The 21,734-nt window shown below is 43.7% G+C and overlaps 2 protein-coding genes across 4 annotated transcripts in view; one reads left to right on the top strand and one right to left on the bottom strand.

Annotated features, from left to right (window-relative positions):
• Positions 1-317: 317 nt before the first annotated feature.
• On the bottom strand, positions 318-3,840 carry LOC121001713 (acyl-coenzyme A thioesterase 13-like). The gene is made up of 3 exons (XM_040432897.1): positions 3,571-3,840; positions 2,577-2,761; positions 318-675 (listed from the first exon to the last, which is right to left on the bottom strand). The coding sequence occupies exons 1-3, from the start codon at positions 3,652-3,654 to the stop codon at positions 519-521; spliced, it is 426 nt and encodes a 141-aa protein (XP_040288831.1). The 5' UTR covers positions 3,655-3,840; the 3' UTR covers positions 318-518.
• Positions 3,841-4,050: 210 nt separating this feature from the next.
• Positions 4,051-21,734, top strand: part of TDP2 (tyrosyl-DNA phosphodiesterase 2) — a 36,459-nt gene continuing 18,775 nt past the window's right edge. For 2 of the 3 annotated variants that reach the window (XM_040432892.1, XM_040432889.1), the window contains exons 1-5: positions 4,051-4,223; positions 8,928-9,040; positions 10,122-10,298; positions 11,290-11,381; positions 17,012-17,130. In XM_040432892.1, coding sequence (XP_040288826.1) covers positions 4,086-4,223; positions 8,928-9,040; positions 10,122-10,298; positions 11,290-11,381; positions 17,012-17,130 — 639 coding nt within the window. In that variant the 5' untranslated portion in view covers positions 4,051-4,085. Of the gene's footprint in view, positions 4,231-8,927; positions 9,041-10,121; positions 10,299-11,289; positions 11,382-17,011; positions 17,131-21,734 lie in introns of all 3 variants that reach the window. The other variant, XM_040432891.1, reaches the window with a different exon arrangement.

Raw genomic sequence — 21,734 nt, 5'->3', positions numbered from 1 at the left:
GTCCTTCCTTTTGCACGGGTGTAAAAAAAAAAAAAAAGTTATTTACACATCTAATATATGTTGGCGGCCTTCCTCCGATACTTGGAAAACTCACTGAAGGGGAGGAGAGTGTCCGCCCTTTTTATTCTGCAGGTTTCCTGTCTCGAGGGGACGGATCCTTCTCTCTCTGGTGGTGCTGTCATGGTCTCCATAAAATAAAATTACCGGTAAGTAATACCATTTTTTACTAGCTGATATAGCGGTGACATATTCCACATCGCTTTACAGACATTATCACTCGCTGTCCCCAGTGGGGCTCACAATATAAGTGTGAGTGTGGGAGGAAACACACGCAAACAAAGGGAGAACATACAAACTCCATGCAGTTGTGTCCTTGGTCAGATCGAACCTAGGCATTGAGCAATATTATTCTGACAGCATGTGGAAGGAAACATACAATTCCTCATTGTAGACTAAAAAAGGAGAAGAACAGGGGAATTTGTTTTTATTAATAGCTATATTACACTTGTCATGAAGCCCTAACTCCCCAGATGTATTGTGTGCCGTCCTTGTGCTATTAGTTTCCCCGTCTCTTTATTAACCAGATCTACAGTTGCAAACGTCAATGTTCTTCCTTGCTTCAAAATTTGTGCAGTGATGAGAACGGATTCTCCGATTTTGGCAGCATTCATATACCTTTAAGAAAGCAGAAGACATTTTAGAGACATTTTGCACCCTTTTAAAGGGGTATTCCCATCTTAGACAATGGGGGCATATTGCTAGGATATGTCCCCATTGTCTGATAGGGGCGGGTCCCACCTCTGGGACCCGCACCTACAAGGAGAACGGAGCCGGGGAGAGTTGTGGCTGGAGGACCCCGGGTTTCTCGAGGTCCGTCCACCACCAGGCGCAGCTCCCCGCCTCTCCCATTGAAGTGAATGTGAACGCACCACGCATGCGCAGCCACCACTCCCATTCATTTCTATGGGGACGACGGAAATAGCCGAGCCAGCGCTCGGCTATTTTCGGCGGCTCCATAGAAATGAATAAAGGGCGGCTGCGCATGCGCCCTCTTCAACTTTTTACGCTCAGTTCTCCTTGTAGGTGCGGATCCCAGAGGTGGGACCCGCACCTATCAGACAATGGGGGCATATCCTAGCGATATGCCCCCATTGTCTAAGATGGGATAATCCCTTTAAGAATACTTATTAGAAATCTGCAGAACATTAACACCTCACAAGTCTGCCTCTTAGGTCTCAGATCCGATGGTTCATAGAGACAACTACAGGTGTGTTTAAAGGCTTTTTTCCTTTTAAACAAAGCCCTACGGGAGCCTTAAAGGGGTTATCCAAGAAAGAATATTGATGACCTAGCCAGAGGATAGGTCATCAGTATCACACTGGCGGGGGTCAGAGTCCCAGTGGCCCCACTGATCAGCTGTTTCGGGAAGCCGAGGCGCTCACTGGTGCTCTGGCGAGGGTGACAGCATCCCAGGTGCTTACCAAGCACAGCGCCGTACATTATATAGCGGCTGAATATTCATGATTATACTCACTGTGCTTCCAAGGATCCTTCTGCCACATCAAAGGCTTGTCTCAGATTTGCTCACTAGGTTACCAACTACTTTTTGGATTACACCACAACCGTACTAAGGATACATTCAGATGACTAAATGTTTTGTGGGCCGTAAATTGCGGATCCGCAGAACACGGATACTGGCCACGTGCGTTCCACATTTTGTGAAACGCACAGGGCTAGCCCTATATAGAAATGTCTATTTTTATCTGGACATGCTCTAGATTTTTTTTGTGGGGCTGCGGAACGGAACTACAGATGCAGATCCATTAAAATTAATAGGTCCACACCCGTTCCGCAAAATTGCGGAACGGATGCGGACCCAGAAATACAACCGTCTGAATGAGCCATAAGGTAGGTATGTGTATATGATACGAGGTAGCCCACAAAGAAGTGATCAGTGTTGGACTTTAGCTCTCATGCATTATTGGCTGTTTTTACAGAGCCATACGTACTAGGGCTTCTACAGAGGGGCCGACTCCTCTCAGTAGGTCTTGGATTTCATATACTGTAGAATTATTATTTTTATTTTTTACATCTGTCTGATTCCTTTTAGGGGGGTTGTCCAGGATTTTGATGGCCGATCCTCAGACTAGATCATCGATATCAGATCAGCAAAGGTCTGACACCCCGAACAGTTCTAGCACTGACACTGCACAGATCTGTCTATTGTGTAGTGGATGGAGCTGGTTACTGCGGCATGGCTCCTATTGAAATGAATGGGAGCAGCAGTGAATGGGGGTCCCAAACCTGTTAGCCCCCTAGATTTTGAATAGAGGAGCAACACACATACTGGGCACCGCTCCATCCTTAGTGCAGTCCTACAGTGTGTAGGAATTGGATTTTGGGACCCCCTGCTCTAGTGGAGTACCTATAGATAATACAGGTGTCACCTACCTTGTGTTTTAAGTGATAAACATATTTTGTTTGAAAAACCACTTTAAGACTATGCCCTGATGCCCGCACATCTAATGAACTAGATCAAAAACCTACTTCTAATCTCTCCAAGCATCCTGACTTACGTAATGTTCATGTCCACGCTGACTCCTGCAGCTCCTCTCTCTGTGTTCAGCAAAGCAGCAGTGGAAACCGTATCGACCAAGGAAGCCGTGAAGCCGCCATGCATGGTGCCAAGATTATTTGTGTGCTCCTCATCAACTTTCAGCTCACAGACAATTTTACCAGGACTTGCAGACACAAGCTGGAGCTGGGGAATTTACAAGAAGCACAACATAGGTTGTTATCCTGAAGAATGGTGACCTGCTGCGTTTCATCAAGTGGCTCCTCAGGACTTTCATTTTGAATCTTTATCCTTAGGATCTGACTCCCAGGACCCTGCTGATCACACATCTCCATACACTGTGGTGGCTGACTGAATGGGACCAGACTGCAGTATCCAGGCACAGCCATTACACAGAGTATGGAGCCGTGCTCGGCTTTGGTACACAGACGATCACAGGGACACCAGGAGTCAGACCCCCAGGAATCTGATATTGATATCCTAAGAATAGGCCATGAGTATTACAGTCCCTGAAACCTCTTCAATATCTGATTGGTGGGCGTCCTACACCAGCTATTCCTGAGTGGTTCCAGCAGCCAAAACTACAGCTCCATCCAGTGTATAGAGCAAGCATGCTCAACCTGTGGCCCTCCAGCTGTTGCAACACCATAACTCCCAGCATGCCCGAACAGCCTACAGCTATCAGCCTACAGCAGGGCATTGTGGGAGTTGTAGTTTTACAACAGCTGGAGGGCCGCAGGTTGAGCATGCCTGGTATAGAGGATAAAGCTACTTCCAGGAAATAAGCTGCTGCCAGACACATCTCCTCTCTTGTCACTGAAAACACATGCATGCTCGGCCAAACCCAGTATGCATGTGTGTGTGCTTGGATTACTAGCTGTCAGCCATTCGAGAAGCAGGGCAGCTTTATCTCTGTGGAGAATGCACTTCAGAAGCAGTAAACCACTGGTTGCTACGGGTAACCGTACACCCAGCTCACATTCACAGCGTCATACCTTGCTCATAACTCGGTCAAATCCAGGCGTGTCTAAGTAAGTTTTCAACAGCGTTCTTAACGCACTTAACGATGAAGCGCTCATGGCTACCGGGCGCAGTTATACTCCTTACAGTGCAGTTACATGCCGGCAAACCCCGCCCCCGTGTGGAGACGTTACTGATAAGCAGAAGTTGTGAACCTTTCGTTTCCGCAACGGAGCTATTTTACCGTGTAACTGCGCGCGGCGCTATAGCAAATAAAGAAAAAAAATTCAACATTTAATTAATTGATGTTACTTTACTTCCGCATTCCAGCTTGGAACGCATCACATGATTTCAACTTTTAACTACGATTGGCTTTTAAAATGTCCGTCAATCTCGCGATAATATTGGTCGAGAGCTCTTAGCCAACAGAAGCACGGCTCCCTGCAGCGAGCACGGGGATTGGACGGTTCGGGAGGCGTCTGTTCTGCCGCCATTCCTAGGTGGGCGTGGTTTGTTGGCTGCTGTCTCACTCTCAGTACCGTCCGTGGGGATGGACCCGAACGGTGCTGCGGGGATTCCGTCGCTGATAACGGAGAGGGAACGGACTTGTGCGGAGTTCGCCAGCATTGCGGGCTGTGACCTGGCGGTGGCGCAGTGTTACCTGGCAGAGAATGACTGGGAGCTGGAAGTATGAAGTAGTTACAGTAGCTGCAGATGTAGCAGTGCCAGACTTGTTATTAGTCCGGTTATGAATATGTAGCATAACGCCAGGCTGATATTTACCTGCATGAGAAACTCGGCTCTGCTACATCAGTATACACATAAATGTTACTGCTACTCCTCAGTGAACATTACCTTGTAGATAAAGTATACATTATGTGAGGTCATTGATGTCTATGATCACTGGGGGCTTACCCCAACCCCCTATCCTCCTATGAATCGGGGCGCCTGATCCTCTTTACTGGCATATAAGTGACCACCCTTCATTCTATAGGTGATGGGTGACTCTCACTATAATGTCTCCTTCATGTGTCCGTGATAAGATGGTCGGTGAAGGATCCGTGTTGCGTCTGTGTTTTTCACGGAGCCATAGACTATAATGGGCGCAATGGATCTGTGAACAGGGACAAAATAGAGAATGCTTCTGTGCTAAAACACGAATGTATGAATACACATGCACAGTTTACCCCGTGGCCATATTGTAGATCGCAAACAGCCATCATTGACTTGAATGGGTCCTCGAGATACGGAGCGGAGTCACTATGAATCGCATCAGTGGGATTTTGGTCCGTGCCGCCACACCGCAAAAAAAAATAGAACATTTCCTATTATTTTTTTTAATATTTTTTTTTTTTACGGTGCGGACCATCTCTTGCTGATCACAGACCCATTTAAAGGGGTATTCCCATCAGAATGATCACTGTTTAATCTGTTAATGATGTGCCAGTGATCATTTTTGTAAATATATTGTATTAGCAAATTCCCACCCTTCTTGATAAAATTATTTTCCTCCTACCTCATTGTTGTCATATGGTATCCCATAGATACGGCCACCGCTTGCCTCCCGAATTCATTGGCCGCGCTTGCGCAGAAGATTTTTTTTTCATCCAGCCGGCCGCTTATTGCAGTCCTGAACATGCACGCTGCCGCGCATGCGCAAGGCTTATTTCTTCAGTGCCGCGTCTCGTACAGAGCCGCGCATGCCCTGTATGCAGTCAGGCACTAAAGAAATAAGCTATGCGCGGCAGCGTGAGCTCTCGCGACTGCAATGAGTGGCCGGCTGGGTGAAAAAAAAAATGTCTTCTGCGCAAGCGCGGCCCAAGGATTCGGGAGAGAAGCGGTGGCCATAGGAGACATGAACGAGCATGCAAGGAGTGTGATGTCAGAAAGAGGCGTGGCCGGGCTTCACTCAAACTGCCTAAGCCCGCCCAGCCTTAGCAGCAGGAAACCAGGAACTGTACGGCAGAGCTGGCTGCAGGTGAGGACAAAGTAGCAAGATGGGAAGACCCCTCTAAGGCCTCATGTACGCGGCCGTTCCGTGCAGTCCCCAATGCATGGGTAACATCTGTGCAGTTGGCCGGACCCATTCAATTTGAATGGGTCCGTGGTCTGTCCGCACTGCAAAAAAATATGGCATGTCATATTTATTTGCGGTGCCGAACAACGGAAAGAAACATTCCGTGACTCCGTTCCGCATCTCCGGAATTGCGGACACATTAAAGTGAATGGGTCCGCATGCTCGGTGCACATGGCCGGCGGCCGTGGATTGCCGACCCGCCGTTTGCGGGCCACAATACAGCCACGGTCGCCCAATGGCCGTGTGCATGAGAACCAAGTCAGTGGGTGCACGTCCAAAAACGGCGTGCACGTGCATTGTGGACCGCTATTTGGGGCATACGTGCTTGTGCGCATGAGCCCTAAAATGAATAAGTGCGTGTGCTGTCCGTGGAGAACACGTGAATCGCTGATGCGTGAATGAGGCAGTACGGCACTTTCACGCGTTGCCGATTTTTGTTTCAGAAATTTCCGTGACTGAAAATCAGTTCCAATAGTTTGAAAGAGGTGGCAAGCACGTGGATTTCTGCAAGTCCTGTTCAGATGAACTCTCTGCTGCAGAAATGTCTGCAACAAAATCCACAGGGTGTGAAGGCCTCCTAATGGAGCATGACCATGCCAGGCGCCGCTGCTCTCTGAAGTGATAGGAGTCATGTTATAGCTTCATCCTCCTTCAATGAAATCCTCCTCACCCCCCCCCCCCCCCTTACTTTTTTCTTCCTCTTAAAAAAATAAATAAAATGTATTGGCAAACGGCTATCTTTTTACAACAGCCGCGCTGTACAGTGGTTGGTGATCTGTGGCCACTAGACACTTGTTGCTGCTTATTCTGAACAAAACCGTGGGATCTGAAGAGTTAAAAGCAGACTTTTTTTTTTTTGTGTTTTCCTCGACAGGAGATCTAAAGTTGACTGCAGTGGATGCTGCTGAAATAGTTGGGATCTGCTGATAAAATCTGTCTGTGTACATTTACAGAGGACCTGTCGCCCCCGGTGATGTGAATGCGCCCATAGGCCTCATGCACACGAACATATTTTCTTTCCGTGTCCATTCAGGGTTTTTTGCGGACCGTATGCGGAACCATTCATTTCAATGGCTCAGCAGAAAAAAACGGAAGCTACTCTGTGTGCATTCCCGTTTCTGTATGTCCGTTCCGCAAAAAAATAGAACATGTCCTATTATTGTCCGCCTTGCGGACAAACCTAGGACTGTTCTATTAAGGGCCAGCCGTTCCGTTCCGCAAAATATGGAATGCCAACAGACGTCATCTGTATTTTTTGCGGACCACAAAATACATACAGTCGTTTGCATGAGGCCTTAGATTATTCCATGTAGCTCTCAGTTTACCAATATGTCTGGCTAGAGAATCTCTGGTGGTCTGGTTCAGACAAGCCCGGTTTGGATTAGGCTACTTTCACACTCGCGTTTGGTGCGGACCCGTCATGGATCTTCACAAACGCATCCGTTCAGATAATACAACTGCATGCATCTGTTCAGAACGGATCCGTTTGTATTATCTTTAACATAGCCAAGACGGATCCATCTTGAACACCATTGAAAGTCAATGGGGGATGGATCCGTTTTCTATTGTGCCAGTGAAGATTTTAGCATATGTTACTGCTGGTGGAGCATTATGCATAAAGCAATCTTTAGTTTCTTCACATACCACTGTTTTCCTTGAGTTTTTTCCTTAGTTACAGCTGTTTAAACATTTACAATATGAGGACCTTCTCAAGATGGCTCCTCTGCCAGTTCTCTGAGGCCAAAACTGCTTTCCCTCACTTCCCATACACACTTGCTGTAGCCAGCAGCTCCCTGCCAGCCAATCAGATTGGATTACTGAGAGACACGCCTCCTCACTGTGAAGCCTAATGCAGGCATGCAATGTGAAGGACCGCCCCTCCGTCTTCTGTTTGAGTACCTGGAGACAGACAAGCCCTAGCAACGGTCTTTTAAAGGGGTATTCCCATCACAGACAATGGGGGGCATATCACTAGGATATGCCCCCATTGTCTGATAGGTGCGGGTCCCACCTCTGGGACCCGCACCTACAATGAGAACGGAGCGGGGAAATGAATGGAGGGCGCACTGTGCATGCGCAGCCGCCCTCCATTTCTATGCGGCCGCTGAAAATAGGTGAGCGCTGGCTTGGCTATTTCTGTCTGCCCCGTAGAAATGAATAGGAGCAGTGCTTGGTGGTGGACAGACCCCGGGAAATCCGGGGTCCTCCAGCCACAACTCTCCCCGCTCCATACAGCCGGCTCCCACTGCCTACATTTGTTTTAAGGGGTCAAATATATTCATTGGTGGCGCAGTGGCCGTGCCCACCCTCCTCAGTGTGACAGCTTCACAGCCCCTCCCCTATCCTTTCATTGGTGGCAGTGGCAGCCACGTCGCAGTGGAGAGGAAGGCACTCCCTTCCTCCTTCTCCACTGTGCCTGCTGATGAGAACTTGGTGCGCGCCATGATCTCTATAAGATACTAGGTGGTGCAGCAGAGCAGCCTAGTATCGGAAAATAGCAACTCCTGATATTGGATAGATCCGGTTGCTAAAAGTATCTATTGGGTATCGAAAGTTCAGTGCAACCCTAACCTATACTGGGGACCCCCGCCAATCAGATGTCTGAGAAGGCAGCAGCCCTCTCTCAGCTTTTCCTAGGCCAATGACGATACGTTCATCGGTCCTTTGGCCTAGGAGCAGCTTGGCCCCATAGAAGTAAATATGGCTGAACGTGATGCCAAGCACAGACGCTGTGCTTGGTAAGCACGGAGAAGGCTGCGGCACTCACAGGAACACCGGTGACTTCTTGAACAGTTGATCGGCTGAGGTCCCAGGTGTCTGATCCCCACCGATCAGATACTGATGACCGATCCTGAGGATAGGTCATCAGTATTAGAATACTGGAAAACCCTTTTAAGCCATACATGCTGTAATCATCGGCGGGAATGTGGCCAGTCAGTCGTCCATTGGATCATTAGAACTATCAACACAGCAAAATAAACTAGCGGATCTGGGCGGCAAAAAAAAGGCAAATGGTTGACAGCTTCAGCAAAAATGTCCAACCTGACTCCACATTTTAGTCGTCAGCCATTGTGAATAGTTGTTCACGTATAATTTCAAAACTATCATTGCCCAAAAACATTTATCTCATCAGTATGGACAGTTGGAGGTCCCAGGGTTGTCATTGTTGTCGGTGGGCATTTATTGGTCTCCTGACGACATTTATAATATGTTTATTACATAGTTAATATGGTTGAAAAAATACATAATTCCATTAAGTTCAACCATTATATGTATAGTTTTTGTGTCCTCACTTTTTTCTTTCCCCTCTTCCAGAGGGCGATTAACTCTTACTTTGAACCGGGAGTGGAGAGTCTTCCAAAGGAAGAGCCTTTAAGCATTGTGACAAAGCCATCAACATCAGAAACCATGTCTGTAACAGATACGTGGTGAGATTAAAGCGGAACACCATCAGAAGCCTCAGTTATACAGATGTACATTAAGATATGTAAACCAAAGGGTCTATATGGGGAGCAGTTACTATCCAACTTCCTAAAGAGCATCTGTCACTATGATCAACCCTATGAAATTATGCATACTGCCCGGAAGGGTTGATCGTGGTGACGAGCCCTTCCTCTCTGCAATCAATATTATCGATACAGAGAAATTCTTATTTTTAGCTATATGCAAATGAGGTGCTCTCAACACTGAGAGGTTGGATTAGCGCCCTGGCCTGGCCCTGTCAGTCTCTGTGGGAATGGCAATGGGGAGAGTGGTGGAGGTAAAGCTGTGCTCCATGGGGCTAGGCCAGCTCCTTGATGTCCTGAGCACACCATTTGCATATAACTAAAAATAAGAATTTTTCTGCTTTGGCAATACTAATTGCAGAGGAAAAGGGCTCATGATCAACACTACCAGGTAGTTTGTCTGAGTGTTTAGTGCAGATGCCTATCCTCAGGGGGGGCCGTCTCCTGGCATCTTGCTGGACAGCTGTTTGAAGAGACAGTGGCACTCCTAGGCCAATGATGTCACATTTATCGCTCACGTGGCCTAGGCACAGTTCAGTCCCGTTCTAGTAAATGAGTTTGGTTTGCAATCCAGTGGATGGTGGCATTAAACACTCGGACAACTCCTTTAATAGGGTTGCTCATGGTGACAGATGCTCTTTAACAAGTTCCTGGAAGACTCTTTGCCATTTCACTAATGCACCCAGGAGTCTTCTCATGGCACCCAACCTTTGGCACTTCGGAAATATTATTCTAGTTATCCTGTATTATACTCTGGGCCCATAAACACTGGGAAGATTTATCAAAACTGGTGTAAAGGAAAACTAGTTTAGTTTCCCATAGCAACCAGTCAGATTCCACCTTTCATTTTCCAAAGGCGCTCTGGAAAATGAAATGAATCTGATTGGTTAATATGGGCAACTAAACTAGTTACACCAGATTTGATAAATCTCCCCCCAATGTCTTTTGTTATTGTCTGCACACAGAACACGGGTATAGACGATGGTTTTGGTTTCTTCTATAGTATTGACTTGACAGATGATTCACCCGTTGTTATAAAGCAAGCACCAGTTGTGGACAATCCGACTACACTGAACCAAGAAGACGAGAGCCACATTACACTCCTAACCTGGAACGTTGATGGAATTGACCAATCCAACCTTCCAGAGAGAGCTCGCGGGGTTTGTTCTTATTTGGCATTGTAAGCATCTTATGTATTTTTATGTACGTATTCTGTTTTTAAATTTATTTGGAAGGGCGGGGGGTAAGAAAAAGCAGTTTACACTAATCCTACCCAATTTAAGGGTTAGTTAGTTTAATTGACGAGGCATCTAAGACACTGGGGCACATTTATTAAGGGACTTGCGACTATTTTAGTTGAAAAATAGTCGTAAGTCCCCTCTTTAATCGGCCATGTGACAATATGTAGTGCTGTGTTTGCCGATAGGGTAGGACGGGGACGTGCCGAAGTCAGGACTCCAGCCCCGCCAAATGTATTTCGCATTAGACATTTATACATATCCACGGGATATGCAGTAAATTTCTGAAAGATGTGAGTCCCACTTCTGAAAACTATATCTATTTTCCCTTGGTTAGGTGGCAACCCCATTCAGGCAGGTCATAAAAAAAGAGGCCGAACATGTGGGAGTCACACATACAGCTGAGCAAGAATGAGACCAGACACCTCACTCAGCGTCCTCCATTCAAACACACTGTCTGAGTCTGTGCCAGCGGGCATCTTGTGCAGATGTCTTACATACATACAGGTTAACAGTAGCCAGAAAGTGGTTAAGTCCATTTAAAGGGGTTGTCTGCTTTCAGCAAGACACTGGACAATACTGCCAAATGGCCTAAATTTAAATGCAGCAGTTGTTGCCCAGTAGATCGAGTGCCGCCACTCCAGCTCTCCGCGCTGGGCTTTCTCTACCTGGCCACAGTGACAACACAGGACCACTGCAGCCAATCACTGGCCTCAACCGCTCACTTTAACAGCTTATATGCCAGTTTAAAAGGAGCCTCACATGCTCCACAGAAAGGAATTTTTTTTTAATGAAGATTATTTACAAAAGTGCTTAATTTTGAATTAAGGGAGCAAATGAACAATAAAAAAATCAGCGCAAATGTGTCTGTAGGTCTGTATGCATATCGATTAGCTCTGCTAAAGTGATTGGTTCTTATGTGCGCTGTTGCAGGTACAGTCCAGATGTAATATTTTTACAAGAAGTTATCCCCCTATATTATGACTATCTGAAGAAAAGAGCCATCAGCTACACAATCATTACAGGTAAGCAACTCATGCAAAACTTTTCTACTATTTGCCATTGAAAAGTGATGTCTAGTGTTTAATTTTAGTTCCATCCATGGGATTTAAGTCTGTACAAAGTTTGTTCCTTTTTTTTATTGTATATTTTTAATCCTTTCCTGACTAGCGCCGGTACCGAGTTCGGGAAATGTGTTTTTTACAGTACAAATAAATTTATGAGGTTATTACCTGAAGTCTCGTGAAACTTTGCGAAGCAATAACTTCGGCTCATCGGAGCCAATACATTCTAATACTGTACAGAGCTCCTGCTTCGTACAGTATTGGAACGAAGTTTTATGCGAATCTGCTTCAGATGTTTCATCCGAAGTCGATTGCTCATCCCTAATAGCCACCAATGAACACAATGGTCAATCTACTGATTGCCTGTTATAGTCACCTAGGGTGACTTGAAAAAAGTAAAAAAAAAAGTTCAAACCTCTCCCCTTTTTCCCAAAATGAAAATAATTAATGGAAAAAAAAAAAACATCATGGGCATCGCCATGTGCGAAAACTTCCCTACTAATAAAATATAACAATATTAATCCCTTACAGTGAATAGTATAGGAAAAAAAATAAAAACGGCACATTCGCCATTTTTTGTGACTTTAACTCCCCAAAAAAATGTTCATAAAAAGTGATCAGTATTAAAATGCAAGAAATACTATATTAGTGTGGTAACCTAATCGTACTGACCTGGAGAATGAAGTAAACAGGTCAATTTTACCATGAACGCTGTAAAGGAAAAAAAAACTGTAGCAGTGTTGCATTTTTATTTGAGTCAGAAGCGTTTTTCACATTCCCTCTGGAAGAACCTTATCTGTGTGCATAGTGTATAACCTGTAGGCCTCCAGCATTATAATAGAGCTGTCATAAAATCACTAACCTAATGATCATGGAATGACTGCGCAACAATTGTGGCTCTAGTGTTTAGAGTAAAATAAAACTACAATATGTCAAGATTTATTTTGATAGATACAAAAAAATAAAACAAAAATACAAAATAGTTTGATACAAAAAGTTTATAATAAAAAAACTGATTTTAAATACACTGCTCAAAAAAATAAAGGGAACACTTAACCCCTTAAGGACACAGCCTTTTTACACCTTAGGACCAGGCCATTTTTTGCAAATCTGACCAGAGTCCCTTTAAGTGCTGATAACTTTAAAACGCTTTGACTTATCCAGGCCGTTCTGAGATTGTTTTTTCGTCACATATTGTACTTCATGACACTGGTAAAATGAAGTCCAAAAAATTATTTTTTTTGCACCAAAAAATACCTAATTTAACAAAAATTTTGAAAAATTTGCAAATTTCAAAGTTTCAGTTTCTCTACTTCTGTAATACATAGTAATACCCCCAACAATTGTGATGACTTTACATTCCCCATATGTCTACTTCATGTTTGAATTGTTTTGGGAATGATATTTTATTTTTTGGGGATGTTATAAGGCTTAGAAGTTTAAAAGCAAATCTTGAAATTTTTCAGAAATTTACAAAAACTGAATTTTTAGGGACCAGTTCAGGTCTGAAGTCACTTTGCAAGGCTTACATAATAGAAACCACCCAAAAATGACCCCATCTAAGAAACTACACCCCTCAAGGTATTCAAAACTGATTTTTCATACGTTGTTAACCCTTTAGGTGTTGCACAAGAGTTATTGGCAAATGGGGAGGAAATTTGAGAATTTCATTTTTTTGTCTAATTTTTCATTTTAACCCATTTTTTCCACTAACAAAGCAAGGGTTAACAGCCAAACAAGACTGTATCTTTATTTCTCTGACTCTGCCGTTTACAGAAACACCCAATATGTGGCCGTAAACTACTGTACGGCCACACAGCGGGGCGTAGAGTGAAAGGTGCGCCGTTTGGTTTTTGGAAGGCTGATTTTTATGGACTGTTTTTTTGACACCATGTCCCATTTGAAGCCCCCCTGATGCACCCCTAGATTATAAACTCCATAAAAGTGACCCCATCTAAGAAACTACACCCCTCAAGGTATTCAAAACTGATTTTACAAACTTTGTTAACCCTTTAGGTGTTGCACAAGATTTAATGGAAAATAGAGATACAATTTCAAAATTTCACTTTTTTGGCAGATTTTCCATTTTAATATTTTTTTTCCAGTTACAAAGCAAGGGTTAACAGCCAAACAAAACTCATTATTTATGGCCCTAATTCTGTAGTTTACAGAAACACCCCATATGTGGTCGTAAACTGCTGTACGGGCACACGGCAGGGCGCAGAAGGAAAGGAATGCCATACGGTTTTTGGAAGGCAGGTTTTGCTGGACTTTTTTTTTTACACCATGTCTCATTTGAAGCCCCCCTGATGCACCCCTAGAGTAGAAACTCCAAAAAAGTGACCCCATTTTAGAAACTACGGGATAGGTTGGCAATATTGTTGGTACTAGTTTAGGGAACATATGATTTTTGGTTGCTCTATATTACACTTTTTGTGCGGCAAGGTAACAAGAAATAGCTTTTTTGGCACCGTTTTTTTTTTTTTGTTATTCACAACATTCATCTGACAGGTTAGATAATGTGGTAATTTTATAGAGCAGGTTGTCACGGACGCGGCAATACCTAATATGTATACATTTTTTTTTATTTATGTAAGTTTTACACAATGATTTCATTTTTAAAACAAAAAAAATGTTTTAGTGTCTCCATAGTCTAAGAGCCATAGTTTTTTCAGTTTTTGGGCGATTATCTTAAGTAGGGTCTCATTTTTTGTGGGATGAGATGACCGTTTGATTGGCATCTATTTTGGGGTGCATATGACTTTTTTATTGCTTGCTATTACACTTTTTGTGACGTAAGATGACAAAAAATGGCTTTTTTTACACCGTTTTTATTTTTATTTTTTTACGGTGTTCATCTGAGGGGTTAGATCATGTGATATTTTTATAGAGCCGGTCGATACGGACACGGCGATACCTAATATGTATACTTTTTTTTTATTTATGTAAGTTTTACACAATGATTTCATTTTTGAAACAAAAAAAATCATGTTTTAGTGTCTCCATAGTCTAAGAGCCATAGTATTTTCAGTTTTTGGGCGATTATCTTGGGTAGGGTATGATTTTTGCGGGATGAGATGACGGTTTGATTGTTACAATTTTGGCGTACATGCGACTTTTTTGATCACTTTTATTACCTTTTTTGGGAAGTAAGGTGGGCAAAATTTCAATTTCATCATAGTTTTTTATTTTTTATTTTTTATTTTTATGGCGTTCACTGTTCGGGTAAAGTAACATGACCGTTTTATAGATCAGGTCGTTACGGACGCGGCGATACCAATTTTTATTCACTTTTTTTTTGACCCAGACCCACTTGGTTCTTGAAGATCCTCGGAAGAGGTAGCCTGACTGCCATTAGGTACCGAGATGAGATCCTCAGACCCCTTGTGAGACCATATGCTGGTGCCGTTGGCCCTGGGTTCCTCCTAATGCAAGACAATGCTAGACCTCATGTGGCTGGAGTGTGTCAGCAGTTCCTGCAAGACGAAGGCATTGATGCTATGGACTGGCCCGCCCGTTCCCCAGACCTGAATCCAATTGAGCACATCTGGGACATCATGTCTCGCTCTATCCACCAACGTCACGTTACACCACAGACTGTCCAGGAGTTGGCAGATGCTTTAGTCCAGGTCTGGGAGGAGATCCCTCAGGAGACCGTCCGCCACCTCATCAGGAGCATGCACAGGCGTTGTAGGGAGGTCATACAGGCACGTGGAGGCCACGCACACTACTGAGCCTCATTTTGACTTGTTTTAAGGACATTACATCAAAGTTGGATCAGCCTGTAGTTTGTTTTTCCACTTTAATTTTGAGGGTGACTCCAAATCCAGACCTCCATGGGTTAAAAAATTAGATTTCCATTTTTTTTTTTTTGTGTGATTTTTTTTGTTGTCAGCACATTCAACTATGTAAAGAACAAAGTATTTCAGAAGAATATTTAATTAATTCAGATCTAGGATGTGTTATTTTTGTGTTCCCTTTATTTTTTTGAGCAGTGTATGTCACTTTGTGGTGATACATGCCCTTTAACTGTGCTCCTTTATATGTTTACTAGGCATTTTGCTTTCATACTCTTATTTATAGTATTTTTTTTTATTTTTTTTTATGTGATTGATGTTTTGTATGTGTTTCTTTAGTTGTGCTGCTGTTGGTCACCTACAATTCCTGGTAAAATTGCAGCATGACCATAACACAACCTTAGTGTTTTTGTTTTGCTAACCAGGTCAATTACAAAAAACCTTTGTGTCGTAAGACCAAGGCAACCTTGTTTCCCTTAAAGCTCCATTCACACGTCCGTGGTGTGTTGCGGACCCGCAAATTGCGGATCCGCAACACACCCGCCCGGCACCCCTATAGAAATGCCTATTCTTGTCTGCAAGCTGCGGACAAGAATAGGACATGTTCTATCTTTTGCGGACCTGAAGATCGGGGCCGCGCTCCGCAAATGCGGATGCTGACAGCACACTGTGTGCGGTCCGCATCCATTCCGTCCCCATAGAAAATGAATGGGTCCGCACCCGTTCCGCAAAATTGCGGAACGGATGCGGACCCATTTGCAGACGTGTGAATGGAGCCTAAAGGGGTTGTCTCGCCTTGCACATTCGTGACATATCACTAGGATATGTCACCAATGTCAGATATCTCTGGGACCTGCACCTATCTCTAGAACCAAGCTCACAAAGAGAATGAGAGCACACCACGTATGCGCAGCTGCCCCCTATAGCGGAGCCAGCTATTTCTGTCAGCTGTATAGAAGAGAATGGAGCGGTGGTTGCACAGTGCTCTTTCTATTAGTTTCTGTGGGACTTCTGAAAATAGCCAAGCGTGCCAGTCAGTTTTTTCTTGTGCGCCCATAGAAATGAATAGGGGGCAACCACTCATACGCGGTGCCCTCTACTGAACTTTGAATACTTGGCTCCTGGGACCTGCACCTGTCTGACATTGGTGGCACATCCTAGCGAGGTGAGACAACCCATTTAAGAATGTCACATTGTGGTGCTAGCAAGCAATTTTAAAGGGGTTGTCAATATTGAGGGACCATCTTAGGATAGGCCTTTGATATCAGATTGGCAGGACTCTCGGCGCCCGTGCCGTTTAGCTGCTTGAGGAGGCTGTGGCGTTTCAGTGAGCAATCCTGCCCCTTTCATTCTCTCAGGCACAGTGCTGTACATGGTACTACAGCTCCATCCTGTCAAATTAGTGGAACACAGCTACCTGTAGTACCATGCTTAGCCCCTACAGAATGTACGTTACTGTGTGTGGTAATGGACAGCAGAGTCTGACACGCATTGATCTTATATTGATAGCCTATCCTAATAAATGGGCCATCCAAATGACAGCATTATGCTCTAGTGAAACCTCTGCAAAAGACCACCTCTTTTAGAAGACCTCCACCTTATCAAGACCACATTTCCTACGACAGGTTTCACCGTATACAGGTATATTGGCTGTATGTGAACTGTTCATTGCATAGATAAGAAAATATTAGATGACATTGCTCTTTAGTGTCCATGTGGAATTTGTTGCTGTGCAAACCTAAATGGTACCTTCAGAAGATAAATGACTGTTCACTGTTTTTGCCAATTTTCTAGGAGAAGAAGATGGATATTTTACGGCCATAATGCTGAAAAAATCAAGAGTAAAGCTCATAAGTCAAGAAATTGTTCCATTCCCAAGTACTGTTATGATGAGGAATTTGCTGGTAGTAAATGTAAGTATCTTACCTTTTTGGGTTTTCCACTCTTTAGATATTGATACCATATCCTCTGGATCCGTCAACAATATCTTATTCGGGGGGGCAGGGTAGCCCGACATCTGACACTCCCACGATCAGTAGTTTAGCAAGCCCCAGAAACAAAACTGTGGACAAAGCAAAATGCCTTACCAGCGTACTGCAGCTCTGGTCTCATTCACTTGGGCTGCATTATGCTGGCAGCACAGCCCCAATCTCAGTACCACAAATGGGTGCCAATTGTTTCTGTAGCAGCCTGAGGCCTAACAAATGGCCTCTGGGTCTGCCAAGTTCAAAAGCATATTAGGCCCTGCCAGAGACCGAATCTAATGGGCTAGCTCTCAGTGTAGTACTGACCAGTATAATACACTGCAATACATAAGTAGTGCAGTGGATTACATTAGCGATCAGATGATCACATGTATAAGTCCACTTGTGGGAGGACTTAATAAAAGCCAAAAAAATACCATAGGCTGCAGTGGTATACTAGTGCAGTCTATGGTATAAGCCTGTGATGGCTAATCTCGTGTTCAAGTCACCAAGGAGGACAAAAAAATGTAGTTTTTTCTTTTTAATGTTTTACAAATAGCGGAATTCAGAATTAAAATCGCTCCTTGCTGTGTCCAACAGTGCAGAGCCTTTATCCTGTACGATGAACGCTGTTCATTTAAAAAAAAAAAATAATATGTTCTAATCAATTTTTTGTTTTTGTTTATGGTCACCTCATCCCCTGCAAAAATTTAATCGTAAACAATTAAAAAGTCATAAGTGCCAGTAAAGGGCTAAGGGCTCATGCACATGAACGTATTTTTTTTGCCCGTTCCGTTAGTTTTGCAGCCCTTATGCAGAACCATTCACTTCAATGGGGCAGCAAAAAACTGAAATGACTCCATGTGCATTCCATGTCTGTTTGTTCCACCAAAAAATTGAAAATGTACTATTATTGTCCGCAGTAAAGACAAGGATAGGACTGTTCTATTATGGGCGGTATCCGTGTTTTGTGGATCCGCAATTTGCGGATTGAAGAAAGACAAGTCATGGGCATGAGCCCTAAAAATGAGCCCTCATACAGCATTTTAGTAAGAAAGATTTAAAAAAAATATATATAAAATATATACTGTGTGTGTGTGTGTGTGTGTGTATATATATATATATATATATATATGTGTATATGTATGTGTATATATATATATATATATATATATATATATATATATTTGCAAGAAAAAGTATGTGAACCCTTTGGAATGATATGGATTTCTGCAGAAATTGGTCATAAAATGTGATCTGATCTTCATCGAAGTCACAACAATAGACAATCACAGTCTGCTTAAACTAACAACACACAAAGAATTAAATGTTACCATGTTTTTATTGAACACACCATGTAAACATTCACAGTGCAGGTGAAAAAAGTATGTGAACCCCTAGACTAATGACATCTCCAAGAGCTAATTGGAGTGAGGTGTCGGCCAACTGGAGTCCAATCAATGAGAGGAGATTGGAGGTGTTGGTTACAGCTGTCCTGCCCTATAAAAAACACACAACAGTTCTGGGTTTGCTTTTCACAAGAAGCATTGCCTGATGTGAATGATGCCTTGCACAAAAGAGCTCTCAGAAGACCTACGATTAAGAATTGTTGACTTGCATAAAGCTGGAAAGGGTTATAAAAGTATCTCCAAAAGCCTTGCTGTTCATCAGTCCACGGTAAGACAAAATGTCTATAAATGGAGAAAGTTCAGCACTGCTGCTACTCTCCCTAGGAGTGGCCGTCCTGTAAAGATGACTGCAAAAGCACAGCGCAGACTGCTCAATGAGGTGAAGAAGAGTCCTAGAGTGTCAACTAAAGACTTACAAAAGTCTCTGGCATATGCTAACATCCCTGTTAGCGAATCTACGATACGTAAAACACTAAACAAGAATGGATTTCATGGGAGGATACCACCGAGGAAGCCACTGCTGTCCAAATAAAACATTGCTGCACGTTTACAGTTTGCACAAGAGCACCTGGATGTTCCACAGCAGTACTGGCAAAATATTCTGTGGACAGATGAAACCAAAGTTGAGTTGTTTGGAAGAAACACACAACACTATGTGTGGAGAAAAAGAGGCACAGCACACCAACCTCAAAACCTCATCCCAACTGTGAAGTATGGTGGTGGAGGCATCATGGTTTGGGGCTGCTTTGCTGCGTCAGGGCCTGGACGGATTGCTATCATCGAAGGAAATATTTATTCCCAAGTTTATCAAGACATTTTGCAGGAGAACTTAAGGCCATCTGTCCACCAGCTGAAGCTCAACAGAAGATGGGTATTGCAACAGGACAACGACCGAAAGCATAGAAGTAAACCAACAACAGAATGGCTTAAACAGAAGAAAATAGGCCTTCTGGAGTGGCCCAGTCAGAGTCCTGACCTCAACCCGATTGAGATGCTGTGGCATGACCTCAAGAAAGTGATTCACACCAGACATCCCAAGAATATTGCTGAACTGAAACAGGTCTGTAAAGAGGAATGGTCAAGAATTACTCCGGACCGTTGTGCACGTCTGATCTGCAACTACAGGAAATGTTTGGTTGAAGTTATTGCTGCAAAAGGAGGTTCAACCAGTTATTAAATCCAAGGGTTCACATACTTTTTCCACCTGCACTGTGAATGTTTACATGGTGTGTTCAATAAAAACATGGTAACATTTAATTCTTTTGTGTGTTATTAGTTTAAGCAGACTGTGATTGTCTATTGTTGTGACTTAGATGAAGATCAGATCACATTTTATGACCAATTTGTGCAGAAATCCATTTAATTCCAAAGGGTTCACATACTTTTTCTTGCAACTGTGTGTGTATATATATATATATATAATATATATAAAATTTATATTACACAAATAGTGCAGCAGCACAGTCAGAAATGGGGAACTGGGTGCAATTCCCCACAGAGGTCGGCCCTTCCTCCACGTATATACTCAGCAAATGACGAGGCAGCACTTCCAGCTTAAGGTGAACGGGTGAGAACCCCAAACTTTAATCCAAGCGACGTTTCGGCCTGCTCAATGAGGCCTTTATCAAGCTACATAACAGTGCATATGACAAGGTATATATACCCACAATTCAATACAAATCAATTACAATCAGTGGTTACACATGTCTCCAATCAAGTCACATGATCTTTAACTATATCGTCACATGACATTAGTATGTGATAAACATTACAAACATACTCCTACTAGAGCGTACAAAAGTGATCATAGTATTATTAAGAACCGTGTGTACAGATATATTTATGTACCTCTATTTTGATTAAATAGAATACGTGTCCATTTCGTGCTCAACTACACAAGGTGGACGCTGTGCACAAGTGCTAGGTGCATAAATTGTTAAAATCATCTGTTATTGGTACGGCTGTACCATATCACATATTAAAAACAACAGGAAGGAGCTCACCACACATGGACACTTAGAACCGGCCGGAATTGGCGTCCCCTTTTTGGCGGTGCGCATGCGCCGGGCCAGACGTCTCTGGCCACGCCACCGCGCACCCACGTGGTAACTCCATGGACCGCAGCGTCATCCAATGGAGCGCACCGTAGGAGCAACAGCCGCGAGGGGAGGGAGGCCAGGTCATGTGACTCGGCATCAGTCGCACCGCAAACTGAGGCGTGTTCAGTAACCGTAGAGATGTATATTGTGTTTAGACATGCGGGCGATCGCACAGACGCCAGGAAGTATACATGTGCACAAAGGCCAAATAACAGCGCACCTTATATATATATTTGCAAATACAGCAGCAGCACAGTCAGACAGAGTGCACTGGGTGCAATTCCTCCCGGAGGCCGGCTTCTCCTCCACAATGTATATTTTCCAAAAAACGAGGCAGCACTTCCAGATTTTCGTGAAAGGGTGAAGACCCCAAACTTTAATTCCCCAGCTGGGGAATTAAAGTTTGAGGTCTTCACCCTTTCACGAAAATCTGGAAGTGCTGCCTCGTTTTTTGAAGAAAAAAAAAATATATATATTTATGCTTCCCTATCGTCACATGACTTTATACGTCAGAGCAGAGACATTTAACCCGTCAGAAGCCATCTGAGGGCTGTAAATCCAGAAGTGCTTCACCTCTGGGCCTGGAAAGACTCCCCTATGCGTGATCCCAGGAGCCGTTTATTTGCTATGAAAGGCTAGAGCCTGCTGGAGGATCCAATGCTTTTCACTTTCACAGATATATTCCAATATAGACCTGCAGGTGGCAGCACAGCATTTGAATATGCAGAATTTTATTTTTAGCTATAAATCAAATTCCATTGCTAATTTTAAAGGGAACCTGTCACCTGGATTTTGGGTATAGAGCTGAGGACATGGGCTGCTAGATGGCCGCTAGCACATCCGCAATATCCATTCCCCATAGCTCTGTGCTTTTATTGTGTCAAAAAAAGATTTTATATATATATATATATGTAAATGAGGCAAGTAAGAAGCCCAAGGAGTTGTTACTAACGTTTCATGAGCCCAGCACCGCCCTGAATACTCCGAATCTCCTCCTTGCTCCCCAACGTCACAAAGCTAGAGCACCGTAATCTCGCGATGCTAG

Source organism: Bufo bufo, chromosome 5, assembly GCF_905171765.1.
Source record: "Bufo bufo chromosome 5, aBufBuf1.1, whole genome shotgun sequence".
Taxonomy (NCBI): Eukaryota; Metazoa; Chordata; class Amphibia; order Anura; family Bufonidae; genus Bufo; species Bufo bufo.
This window is presented reverse-complemented; position numbering and strand designations above follow the sequence as displayed.

Bases quoted from the DNA above. Each gene is read 5' to 3' on its own strand.
- LOC121001713 (XM_040432897.1), bottom strand. From the start codon at position 3,654: ATGAGCGCTTCATCGTTAAGTGCGTTAAGAACGCTGTTGAAAACTTAC. The intron at 2,762-3,570 runs GTATGACGCTGT...TAAATTCCCCAG, and splicing joins TTGACCGAGTTATGAGCAAG to CTCCAGCTTGTGTCTGCAAG. The intron at 676-2,576 runs GTAAGTCAGGAT...GCTTTCTTAAAG, and splicing joins AGCGTGGACATGAACATTAC to GTATATGAATGCTGCCAAAA.